At 39.5% G+C, this 14,048-nt stretch overlaps 1 protein-coding gene across 1 annotated transcript in view; it reads right to left on the bottom strand.

Annotated features, from left to right (window-relative positions):
• The window catches only part of CTCFL (CCCTC-binding factor like), a 53,865-nt gene that overhangs the window by 36,559 nt on the left and 3,258 nt on the right, over positions 1-14,048 (bottom strand). The window contains 4 exon segments of the mRNA XM_058814560.1: positions 9,400-9,514; positions 10,177-10,326; positions 11,579-11,699; positions 13,345-13,478. Of these exon segments, the coding sequence (XP_058670543.1) occupies positions 9,400-9,514; positions 10,177-10,326; positions 11,579-11,699; positions 13,345-13,478 (520 nt within the window).

Genomic DNA, 14,048 nt, shown 5'->3' with positions numbered 1-14,048 from the left:
AAGTCACTGGACAAACTCTAGAAAAATGAATCAATCACTGTAAGAAAAAGATGCACTTTCAAGTTAAATATTATGAATTATGTATACTCATTCATGCTGCTTATTGATATTTGTTGTGAAGTAACAACAGCTTGTGTATTCATCAAAGGGTTTAACACTAAATAGTAATTTAATGTTTAAATCACAATTACTTCCCTGTTTCACAATGCAACTATTTCCTAATCACCTGCCAACAGGAGGAAAAAAAAATCAAAATAGCTTTCTCCATTTCTATCTGATGAAGGAACTTTTTTGATTTAAGGCACAGGATGAGGTTCACTGCCAAGTATAGATTCACCAGCAGCCACTGCCTGAGAGGAGCTGCATCCTCAGGGAGCAATTACAGCAATTATCTGGATGGATCCTCTCATCAGCGACCTTTGACTCATCCCCTACGAACTGTCAGGCTCCATCACAGATGGGGAAAGCAGTTTTATTGTTCCCACCATCAGCTGCTGCTGAGAGGGAGGAACCCCCGAGGCTCAGCCCGAATGCCCACAGTGCCCTCCTGCATCCCTGGCAGGATCAACCACAGCACCCTGCACACCTCTACATCCCTCACAGGCACTGGGAGGAAACAGAAAATATCCCTTTGTGTCCAATGTCCAGGTGCATTTCCTAATGTTAACAGGTGGGGTTTGTGCTTGTGCATCACTCCTTGGAAGTTTGGCCCAAAAGAAGACACAGCTGTCTCACCTTTCATCTAACCAGAATGAATTTACTATCTATCTGTAGTTACTATAAACTTACACTTCTGCAAAAATGGAGCACAGTCTTACCCCTAACACTATTATGACATTTATTATCCCACAAATTTTACTGGAGCAAAACTGCAAAAATTTTGTCAGAGGACATGGCCTGGAGGGTACAGCTCATGTAAAATTAAACAATTTCAATTCACAGTCAGTAAAGCTAAATGGTGAAAGGACAAACAGCTCCCTTTAAGCAGCAGGACATTTAAAATGGCATTGGCAAATACCAACTATAAACAGCTTCACAACTTTCACTTTGCAGTGAAACAGCTGATCCTATAACAGAACAAAAAATCACCTTTGCCATAAAGGGACTTGAGCTTAGTTGTCTCAGTCTACAGCTCTTCCAGAAGAAGGATGTCAGTTCCAGGCTTAATTATAATCACCATTAGCCGCTACCTACCATTTAATTAGTTGGTAATAAAAGCAAGTATCTTTCTTATCAAAGCAATCAGCAGTGTCACTCCTTTGCATTCCCCCCATTAGCTGCAAATGTTATGTGGCAGAGCAGGGATAGAACCAATAATAGTTCAATTTGGGGAAAACAAAAAACCAACCCCAAAAGTTAAAAATAAAATAATTTAGAGAAGCAACTCAAACAGTCAGCTACCAAAGGAGATAGAAACGAAATTCTTCATTGTCAAGTGCCAATTCAAAGTGAAAACAGATTGAACCAAAACTGTCCAAAAATGCTTTCCCATTTTGTAATGCTCACACCCCTAACGCCAGACAGAGCCCAGCTGTTTCTGCCACTGACTTCAAACAATAGCTGGGCTGTTTAAAAGCTTAAAAGCTGTTTAAAACAGGGAATGATGTTTGCCTGAAGACATACTTTATTAATGCAAATTGCTTTCAAATGCACATCCAGTTTCTTAAGCAAAACAAACCCGAGATTTCAAACGGAGTGGAAGTTACTGCTAGAGCCATACCCAACCTGTCAGCCACAATTCAGTCACCCATTAGGAGTCAGCTTGCATTCAGTAAAAGGGGCCTCCAAGGTTTGTATCAAAGGAAAATGTTTTTCATTTCACTCTTCCTGCTTTAGAAAGGCCTTGAGATTTCAGAGTTTGTGTCTTCTTTTTGGACCTTTCAATTAGCACCAGCTTGCTCGTCCAGGATGCTGCACTCCTCTCATGCCCATGGCTGTGAGTCATGCTGCCACAGTGCCTTCCTATCAGCTTAAGCACTGACCTTTAAGAAGTTATAAATGTTATTTCAGCTTTAATATTCTGATTTTAATGTCTCTGGAAGTGATTAACAGCACTAGCTTTATGTCTTCAGGTCCTTGCCTATTTGCTCACCACCTTCTGCTAATGTAACTTAATCAGCACATGCTGCAGCTCCCCAGGTTTCTATTTCTGGTTCAGTGAGATTGAAGTAGTAATGAGCAGAGCACACTGTGGGTTTCATTGCTCCTGAAAGCAAGAGGATTAAATCAGAGATTCATTTTGTTCTGTGTGTCATCTTTCTCATCTGTATAATGGAGACAACACAGCTATGGCTGAGAGACAGAGGCTTCCTCACAACAACAATTAAACTCCCATCTGTTAATTTTTTTGTCAGTTATCTTTGCAGTGTAGTTGTGAGATTGTTAAATAACCAAACTCATGTAACTAACAGAAAAGTAATCATGGCAAGGATCTCCAGGAATGTGCCGACAGACAGCAGACAAGTTTCCCTGATCCAGACTCAGCAGTCAGCAAAAAGATTTGAAAGACAGGAAAGAGACTAGTTTGGATACAAAGGAGAGGATGGCAGGAATGTTACGATGACAATTCAAGAAAATTTCTTGGAACAGTTACAAAAATGGAAATCAGCTGGAAATCCATCATTTCCTTGTATAGTGTACAAGAATAATGCTTAGACAGTGAGTAAAGACCATCTCATGGTAAAATGTCACATCACAGCATGAGAAGTCCCAGTCCTTGTGGTGACGCTGACTGTGCACCATTTCCACATTGTTGTGTCAACACTTACCTTGGAGAATGTTTGAAAAAAATCTACTGGATTTGACAAGTTCCTCCTTTATCAAAGGGTCAGGTCACTCCTCATGGCCTGTGCCCACATCACCTCACTTAAAAGGACTTTTAAAAATTCCCCTAACAAATGTGTTGCTTGTTAAAAGCCCTAACATCTCTTTAAGATTTCTTAGATAAGCTGCTTAAATTATCAACAAACATTAACTTTCTTGCTATGTTAAAAAGATTTATCAGCAACAGAAAATATATTAACGTGTCCTAGTGCAGGCTCCCTGCACCTGCCTTGCCCTGGTGCCACTGCCCTGACCCTCCATGGAGCAGCTCAGGCAAAGGGAAACACAAACACAGAAAAGGCACGAGCAGGGCTGAAGAGCTGTCACAGTCCCTGAACAGCAGGGACCAGCTCAGCCTCCATCAGTCCCACTGGGAGAAAATTCCTGTTCCAGGCACAACAAGGCAGCCCCAGCCTTGCTCAGCAGAACACAAGGCAGCAGCACACTCCCTTCCTCTCTCCTGGTAGCGACATTAGGAACATGCTAAAGGAAAGAAAAAGCTGTTTTTGTATCGCCTGGACACGGCCAAAGCGATGGAGGGACGGGCCGAGGGAAACTGAGGCAGCAATTCCAGAACCTCGAGCGGCTCCCGGAGCTGCCGCGGCCCCGTGCTGCCACCTGCGGGCAGCAACGGGAATGAGCACGGCCGGGAGTGACCGGCACCGGACCGGGAGTGACCCCGGCCGGGAATGACCGATACCAGATCCAGCACCAGGAGTGACCGATATCGACACCGGGAGTGACCGATACCAGATCCAGCACCAGGAATGACCGATATCGGCACCAGGAGTGACCACGGCCGGGAATGACCGATCCCAGATCCAGCACCAGGAATGACCGATATCGGCACCGGGAGTGACCACGGCCGGGAATGACCGATACCAGATCCAGCACCAGGAATGACCACGGCTGGGAATGACCGATCCCAGATCCCACACCAGGAATGATCACGGCTGGGAATGACCGATACCAGATCCAACACCAGGAATGACCGATATCGACACCGGGAGTGACCACGGCCGGGAATGACCGATACCAGATCCAACACCAGGAACGACCACGGCCAGGAATGACCAATCCCAGATCCAACACTGGGAGTGACCACGGCCAGGAATTACCAGTACTGGACCCGGGAGTGACCACGGCAGCTAAGAGTGACCACTACCGGACCCGGGAATGAGCACAGCCGGGAGTGACCATGGCCAGATCCAACACCGGGAACGACCACGGCCAGGAATGACCAATCCCAGATCCAACACCAGGAATGACCACGGCCAGGAATGACCGATACCAGACCCAACACCGGGAATGACCACGGCCAGGAATGACCGATACCAGACCCAGGAGTGCCCACGGCCAGGGATGACCGATCCCAAACCAGCCCTGCCCCTGAACTCCAGCAGGAGCTCCTGCAGGAACACCAGAGCCAAATTCCAGTCTCAGCTCCTTCTTCTTTTGTCCAGGATTCTTTTGAGGTCAATTCTTCCAAATTTCAGGATGCAGCTCATTCTAATTGACACATCACTTCCACAGGGTCACGTCACATTTTAGCATCATTGAAGCTACTACGGTGTCAAGTCTGTTTCATTACAGAGCCAAAATTCTAAAAGAATGTATCCAAAGGCCTGGTTTTACTCTTTCTCTGCATTTTATCTGCTGGGTCTATGAAAACTGTATTTCCTCACACATTAACTATTTAAAGCATAGACAATTTCAGCTTGCAGAGGAAACTCAGAATGCAAGTTTCCTCTTCTTTCCCAAATAACTGAATTATCTCAGAACACTGTTACATAATGCTACAGAACACTCCAGTATTATCTGTTTCAGACATGAATAATTCCTCTGTATTTAACAACTCCTCCACAATTAGTAAATTAAAATATTTTAAATTTGGCATCTGTTCAGAATATGCATTGCTTTAAAAGATATTAATACATATCTACTGGTCTGAAATATGTGAGTAATATAATGAAATTAAATTATCTCTGTAAAATATAAATCAGAATAGTGATGCAAATATTTGCATTTACATAGTTATGCAAACTCTTAATCATGAAGAACAATCACTGCTGTAGAAAAGCATAAGGCCCCTAGGAATGGCTCCTGAGGAGGTCAAAGCATTCTTTCTTCATTTCCAAAATGACATATTCATAGCTTCTAACTACTGAAATAATAATTTGAAAGTTCAGAGATAAAAATATCTTTTATTACTACATTCACATTCCACTCTATGTAGTCTGATTTTTAGATGTCAGCACAGAATGAGTCAGCTTTGTTATTAACAATTCAAATGAACAATATATATTCAGCAAATTGATCAAGGAATTTAAACAACTTCTAAAATTAATTTTAACCAAGCAATCTGCTGCTTAGAATTTATAACACAAATGGAAACAGCTCAACAAGAATAAAGTTAACAATATTATTGAAGCAATTATAATGAACAAAAGTATTCTTAAGTCCTGTCACTTGTAAGAACAAATGAACTTCCTGAAATCTTACCAGCATGAAAACAGACACAGAGCAATCAATATGAAACTTTATGAACACTGAAGTAACAGATCTGCAATGGAGGGACAGAATCAATAAGGAACCAAAATTAATTCAAGCCCTCTGACTTTTCAGGGTTAGCTACAGAACTGAAGGAGGTTTCTGTTACCACAGTGGTAATTCCTGTTCATGTGTTTGACTGAGATGATTGATGAAGGTCTTGGTGAGGCCTTTGGTGTGGTCTCTATAAATGGGATTATTTATTTAAGGCTGCAATTATCTCCTGCTAATCCCAACATCCTCCCTTATCTGCTCACTGAGCACAGAGATACTGGGGACACTGCATGGCCCAAAGCTCCTGGCCCTGCTCTGGTCACAGAACAGCTGCTGAATTAAACAAGTTACCCTAGAACAGGCGTGTAGACATGTCACCAAGTACAGGATTAAAGGTGCTGTGTTAATAAACTAACTGGCAAAAACTTAAAGATTCATTGTTTCATTTTTGAAAGTAAAAAAGTTAACAGCTGCAGTTGCTGTGAGCCTGCAGCTCACCTGGGGTGCCCAGCACAGGAATTCTGTTCCTGCCCACATCAGCAGAACCTGCAAGCACAGCCTGCCCCACCTGCAAACCCAAACCATTTCATACTGGTCAAATTCCACACCATAATGAAGTTAAACACAGATGTTAACCTTGAAATTGGGATGAGGGTTTGGCATCCCAATTAAATTCAGTTGTTACATGACCTAATATTATTAATATTTGTTAGTTATGCTGGCACTTATTTTTAATGAAATGTAACATAAGAATAGCAGCATTAAATATGAATATTTTAAAAGTATTTAAGATTTTATGAGGCTTCCAAGTATTAATTATAAATTACAAAAAAAAAAGTGTGAACAGAGCATAAATGGCAATTGTGATCATTGTAGTGAATCAGGAAAATTAATAGTACTTACTGCAATGACTCTAGTAATCATTAAGAGTTAAACCCAGTAGTTCTTATAACCTAAGGAAAGTTAGAGAATTGTATTTGACAGTTAAATTATTTTCTGATTTTAAAGTGTACTGTAAACATGAACTTTCCTAAGTAACACCGTTGTGCTTTATTGAAGATCTAATTAATTGGGTGTGGTGTGGATCTGGTGCTAAATGGAGGATCACAAACTTACACGGAACGCTTGCAAGGCTGGTTAAAGAAAACAGATCCCACCTGCATCCAAAAAAGAATCAGCTTAAGGTCACACAAGGTTTCACATTCCCAGAATATGGGGTCGTCCACACTTCTCTGCCACCCTGCTCCTGCTTCATTTTTGCCATGCCGTTCTGTTTCCCCAGCTAAGTGAGCTGAGAAAAACTCAGACAAAAGATTAGTTTCTAATTACCAGCAGTAAGAGGCATAAAAAATGGTGCTTTTCCACAAAATTGTGTCATGCATTCTATTGCATCATGAATTTGATTAGAAACTAAAGTGTTTGCAGAAAGGAGATTTAGTAAATGTACCTTGTACTAAAAAATCATTGCCTTTCATGTGCTTACCTCAGCAAAGTATAAGCACTGAAATTCAGGCAGCTCTCAGTGATACTGAGGGATAAACTTGCCTCAGATCAGTCTGCAATTCTGTGAGTAAAGCTGGCAAAAAACCAATGAAAGGGGAAACAACCAATCTATTCTTTAATAAATAACTCTGAAATTAGCTGATTTTTGCCACTCTGTTATTACCTGTATGTAATAAATCAGGTGAAAGTTGCCTCTAACTTTCACATTTTGCAATGGTATTTAGGTCACACAGTAGAAACTGCAGCAAGAAGAAACATGAGCACATGAGAAGGGCTTCAACCGCTTCCAACCAGCATCTTTTCCACCTTTCTAACTGGAGGTAGTTCCACACTTTGAGTTACACCTACTGAGAACAAGGAAGACCAATCTGTTTGTGCATTGTTTGTCCATCATGCTGAGGATCCATTTCATGAGCTGCTTCTGCTCTGTGTTCCCTTGGAGTTGCTGTTTCTGTCCCATCTGAAACAGGAATAATCTCACTGGCACAATGTTCATTTTTCACAGTAGAGTCATCTGGGAATAATTTCAGGGCAACTTTGAAAAAGAAATTAAATATTGGGATGATTAATCAGAAAGACAAGTAAATATTTCAATAAATTTAACAAGTATGCAATTTAATTTAGTGGAGAAAATGCTGCCAATATGTAACTAAAGCACATCTTTTATCTTGCACTTTACTTGGGGAATGAATTTATCTTCTGTTGAATATTACATTACAAGCCATGTTACTGAGTTTGGTATTCTCATCAGAGGAAAACTAAGCATTTTTTAACTGGAAATTTAATTATCATAGGCATGCTTTTTCTTTTTTAAGTATTAGCAACAGCAAATCACTGACAGCCCCAGTCTCACAAGTCATCATCTGCAAAGCCGCACTGAGGATCCCACAGGCCCCTTCAAGTTGTGCAAGTGGACAGTGATATATTTAAATACTTGCAAATGTCAGTTTTGGGGAAAAACCTTCTGGAACAGCACAGAAATTTCTAGGTTTTGTGTGAGTCAATTAATGAACTGAATATTTGCATGAACAACATCTGAAGACACATTATCACAGCCCTAGAAAATCAAGCTTTCAGATGAAGGTATTTACAAGATATCAAAAAGAAATTGTTTGCATGCAGGAAAACATTAATAAGCAGCAAAATCTAATTACTGCAAAAACATAAACACTGCAGCTGTAACACTTCTCTCTAACCATACCATTACAGCCTCACCAGTGAAAACAGAAGTGTCAATGCTAATGTAAACTCAGCTGCTGATATATATTCATTAGATTCAGAAAAGCTACAACATTTTTTCTTCTTGCCATGTCTAATTTTCTCTCAGTGCAGATACAATCTGATACAAAGGGTGAGGTTTAGGGACACCTAGGCATAAGGTGTATCTCCATTCTTGTCTCTTACTCCACAAAGATCATCTGAGAGCATTGCTAAAAAGGGAGGTTAGGGGCAGGAATGGTACCTGTGCAGAGACCCAGCTCACACAACAAGAATTTCTGACACACAATAAAGCCTGTTCTCAAGTATTCTTCCATTATTAGCTCCACTGTGAAACAGCAATTAAGCAGCAGGGAAGATTCACTGCCTTAGCCTTTTAGTCTTGATTCTAATTTACATGATTAAATCCTAACTTAGTCACTGATTACCTTCTGCCTTAGCACACTTCGGGTTCTCATGGATTTTATTTTTGCCTTTCCTTCCTTTTCTGGGTGTAGCAGTTTTTGCCCTCACCAATCCACGATTTTCAGCATGCTTACATATATTGCTCTGTTAGCATAATGAAGAATAAATATATCAATCAAATCTTAATCTATGTAAGCAATTTAACAGACACAAAGCAAATATAGTTCTGACAGACAAATTCTGGAACACTAAGTGGAAGACTGACTTAGTTAACAACTTCCATAAAACTCCTGAAGATTTTCCAGAATATATTAAAATTCTGCTTTCAAAGAACATTGCCATTTGGTGGGTATAAAATAAAATTTATCATTTTCTGCTTCCTGGAGAAGCAATAAAGTTTCACATGTAAAATCTGTATGTGGAAAAAGGGTCACATTTACTTTAAAGTGTGCACAGTTAAGCCAAAATGAGAATATGTTCTCATTGCATATGGTTTTGAAGTGAATAATAATTTCTTACTTTCCTTGCTGAATGGGTTCTAGCTATCCTAAAAGCACTCTTTAAAATAAATTTTTCAGTTCTGACTGAATTTAGTCAGAATTCAGTCACATTTCAGGCTCAAATGCTACATTTTGCTCTTTATCACAACATCCCTGAAAGTGACTGCTCTTACTTTATACTTCTAAGCAGTCCACGTACCAAAGACTTATCAAGAAGATAGACTCATCCTTCCAGCATATCAACTTCAATTTGTGAAAGATTTACCCTGGAAATAAGCACCACTACACTATTTCAGTTGGACAGCAGTCGGAAAAGTTTTTATTTTCTTAAGGTGACTATAACCCCAAACAGTGTCTCACAAGACCATCACCAGAGTGAGCAGTATTTTGTCAGGAACTGAAATACCTGGCTGCACTGAGCACACCTGAAGCTTTTCTCTCTCCTGTGAGCCCTCCTGTGCTGCAGTCCCTGCACTGCACTGCCTCCTCCTTGTAGGAATGCAGATTCCTCAGGTGGACACCTGGACAGTTATTCAAAATAACTCATTTTAATGGCATGGTTTTTATTTTCAGAGTTTTGAACAAGAGCTGGGCTGTGTACAGCCCTGAGAAATGTCAGTCTCACAGAGGAAAGCACCAAAGAACCTTCCATGCTCTCTGCAGTGGGGTAAAATAGACAAATTAGTTTAAGATTAAACAAAAGCTGCAGCAAGATGTTGTAACTTCCCAAAGAAAGCAAGCCTGAATCTTGCTGATTTCAGTGGAAATTCTTTAACAAATCAAATACTCCAAAAAAATCCAGTTTTAACACAGAATTTTCATGTACTTCTGGAAACTTAAAATTATATATAGGCTTTTTTCTTACTGGTCAGCTCTATTTTCACCAACACTTCTTCTGAAAAACCAGAGGGTCACAGTGCCACAGGCATCAAGCAAATCATAAAACAGAAAAAGCTAAATATTTGCTACTTTGCATTTTAAAGAAATTAAAATATCAACCACAAGATGTCACCACATCTCCTTGCAGGAGGAATTTACCTGTAAAGCTACAAATACATTTTATTCAAAATATTGTGATAATATGAAGTCAGCTATAACATATTTGGTGAAATTTTGTGAAAATGAGAGATTTCACCTCCACTTAGCTCTATATTATGTTGTTAGTGTTTTCCTTTAGACTCACCCAAATCACTTTTTCGAGAAAGGAAAGCACTACAATGTGGACATTGGTGTTTTGGCCCATTTTCTCCATGTTTCTGTAACACATGGATTTTCATGGTACCTCTCTGAGTGAATCTGGCCTGGCAAACATAACACTCATAGCGTTTTTCACCTATTAAAAAGAAATTAAAATAAGATATGCTTAGAAACTCTACTTATTTAATATAAATTCAAATTCCCACAGAATTCAGCATCCATGTTCTAACAGCAACAGTCTCCAGATCAACCAAAAGTTAATATTAGTTGACAGTGCACAAAAGGCCAAACAAGTCTGCAGAAGTTTACATAACTGATTGCAACACGAAATCTTGGCTTTCTGAGTCCACAAGTCAAACTGCTGAAGCATAAAGCCTTTCATATAATTCTAAACTAGGAATAAAGAATTATTTAAAATTGTCATCTATTCTTTCTTGAATACTTCATGTACGAAAATGCAGAATTATCTTCAAATATGCAAGGAGAGAAAGTAAACAGCAGTAAAACATCATGGTAAGAGTGATACACCATCAGCCATTGATAATGGTGGGAAGAGAAATTAGGAAAATATTTTCTTGCTTTTCCTCCCCAAAAAGCCACATCAGTTGTGACTACCATTAAAAATTACATCAACACTGGCAACTGGCACAGCTTTGAACCAGCTCCAGACTGCTTCTGTGGAATTAGTCCCTGCCAGGAGTAGGTTACACTCTTGAACTCTTCCAGTTGGACTCTTGTGGTTGACTCTCATAAAAAAATAATTCAGTTTAATTGCACCAAACTGTCTCAAGATATGAACCAATGCGTGACAAGTGGGGATATTTGGAAAATTTGATTCAAACCACGCTGTCACACTCTGATTCAACCTAAAACATTAATCAGAGCACAAATTACATATCATAATTGAGCCAAGTTAAACCCTGAAGTACAGGATTGATACTCACTGCCCCTGAGATGACTTGCATGTTACAGAGCTATGACAAGAACACACTGCTTTCAATCTTAAAGCAATTTAATTCTTTGTTGACCAAATTGGTTGCTGGCAATCTAGGGTCACAATAATATCTATGTTCTTAACAGAGAATTAAAAATCTCTCACAGGTACCTCTCCATGTAAAATCAACTAATTGAGAAATAAAAGAGACAGCTTGACCCACAGAAAATGAAATATTTCATGAAATGTTTCTCTAATATAAAAGAAGTTTAGGAGGAACAGCAAGACTAACTACTGGGATTCCAACTGCCAAATCCAGAACACTGAAAGAGAACATGTTTTTACTCCAAATCACAAGTTTAAAAAGGGCTAATTGTGAGGCTGAAATAAGATTGCTCTATGAATATTGAGAAGCTGAGAAGCCCTGGGCTTGATCCCTAGCCCAGAATCCCACCTGTGTGAGTTAACATGTGCCTCTTCAGTTTGCAGGCATCTTTGCTGGCATAGCTGCACAGGTGGCAGGGGTAGGGCCGCTCTCCCGCGTGCGAGCGAACGTGGCGCCTCATCTTGCTGGCCTCAGACAGAAAGGAGAGATTTCCTAAAGCAACATCTACATTAGAGATGCATTTCATTAAAATATAAGCTATTTTACATGCTGCACCTACTGCAATTTTAAACTTGGTATTAATCCCAGAATTAACACTCTCACATTTGTGTTTTTCCCTGCACAATCAGCCTGTTGTGGCTTTAGGACACTTCTGCACTCTTTCCCCATATTATCTTACTTTCCTATTTAGTGTCCACATTAGCAAAATGGGAAATTTTATAATAAAAACAAACAAAGATAAAATTTTAAAAAGAGGATACCTACTACTGTCAGGCTACTTGGATATACCAAACATGAAATTCTTTGAAAACACTCAGGAAAATAAATGAAAGACCAAACTCATTATCCAGAGTCTATTCACCTTCAAGTCCCAATGAAGCACTTTAGTTACAAAGTTTAATTCAATTCTACTTTTTTATGCTGTTTTTCTGATATGTTCTACATAAATATTGTAGGTATGTGATTAGGAGTTATCAACTGTTCAGTTCCTCCATTTATGAACACAATTAATGAATTCATTACTAGATTCCTTCAAATCTACACTACTATTCACTTAAATAAAATTAAACATGACTGCCAACCTTTGATACACAAAAGTCAAATAATCTGCATGTAAGTGCTGGAGAGCTCTTTCAGCTTTCTTTATTCAGGTAAAGCTCACAAGAATGTGAGTTCTGTAACAGCAGTGAATGCTGAATAGCTCCTTACTGAAACAGGGGAAAGAATAGGGTAATTTAGTATCAGCTGTCAGGCTTTTTAAAGATGCAAGCTATCAAAAATCTAATTATTAAGATAAGGTGCATGGAATAAAGTTCAGGATTGCTTACAGCTTTAGATCTGGACACAGCACAAATTCAGATATTGAACATCCACTAAACTGTGACAGTGATTCAATCACAGGTGCATTTCTAAAAGCCTGTGCACCCAATTCAATTGCAATTTCCAAGTGCACCCTTAAGCAGACTCTAAGGTATTTTATTCCCGATGGAGAAAATTCTAGAACTGGAAAAAACCCATACATCATCAAATATATAAATAGAATACATTAACTTCCTTCTAGACATTAGCTAGTATTGTCCTACAGTAGATGGAACATAGTGGAAATGAGGACCAAAAATGCTTTTGTGGGACCAAAATCACACAAACACATTGTCTAACACCAATTTTAGCATTAAAAAAAGAGGAAAAGCTCTTATAATGCAACTAGTTCTTAAACTAAATGAATATTAATTTGAAGCAAGACATTTGCAAATACTACATGGACAAAGAAGGGTTCCAGGAACTCAGGCTACTTGTTCCTTTTCTGCAGGATGATGGGGATGAAAAGATGTGCACACAAATGAAATGTAATGCAATGTAATGAAATGAAATGTAATGAAATGAAATGTAATGAAATAAATGCATGGCACCACAGAGTTGTAGCCATCAGCCACCTTGCAGTAACTCTGCAGCACCATTACAGATAAACACAATCCATCAGCATGTCCAAGGCCATCAGCAGAGCCTGGACTTCTCATGGTTAAAAAATCTGGGCAAAAATTGGATGTACATTAAAATCCTGGCATGTGAAAACCTTCACACCCTCCCAAAAGATTCAGTAAGGCTGTACTTACTTCCACACTGGAGTATTCACATATTGTGCACTTGAAAGGCTTCTCCAAAGTGTGCTTGTACCTCCTGTGTCATGCAAGTTCCCCTCAGGTCACAAAGGCTGTGTCACACTCACTGCATTTATGGGGTTTGTTCCCTGCAACAATGCATGTGAGACTTTTATTCAACACCACAGCAATTTGATTTGTCTGCCTTACATCAACATGCAAAATTTTTTAATAAAACCATTTCTGATATTCTGATTTTTTACATACAATAAATCATAGAATGATTTGGGTTGGAAGGGCCCTTAAAGATCATTTTGTTCTACTCTCTGCCATGGGCAGGGACACCTTCCACTGTCCCAGATTGCTCCAAGCCCTGCTCAACCTGGCCTTGGCACTTCCAGGGATGGGGCAGCCACAGCTTCTCTGGGCAACCTGTGCCAGTGCCTCACCACCGTCTCAGTAGAGAATATCTTCCATATATATGTACACAGTAGATTTATTATAAACACAATTTATCACTTTGCTTGATATGTTTATATAGCTAAACGAAAACATCACAGAAAATTCTATTCTGCATGTAGGAATGCAGCACAGCTGAAATCACCGTTCAGCTGACAAGAATTGTTACAATGGTACTGAACAAAATAAACAAACACACACACACAGAGTTCCTAACTACAGCCCATGTCTTCTCAGTGCAGAACGCCACAGAAAATCAG

Source organism: Ammospiza caudacuta, chromosome 15 (genome assembly GCF_027887145.1).
Source record: "Ammospiza caudacuta isolate bAmmCau1 chromosome 15, bAmmCau1.pri, whole genome shotgun sequence".
In the NCBI taxonomy this organism is placed as follows: Eukaryota; Metazoa; Chordata; class Aves; order Passeriformes; family Passerellidae; genus Ammospiza; species Ammospiza caudacuta.
Note: the sequence above shows the minus strand (reverse complement) of the source record. Positions and strands in the feature narration are given on the sequence as shown.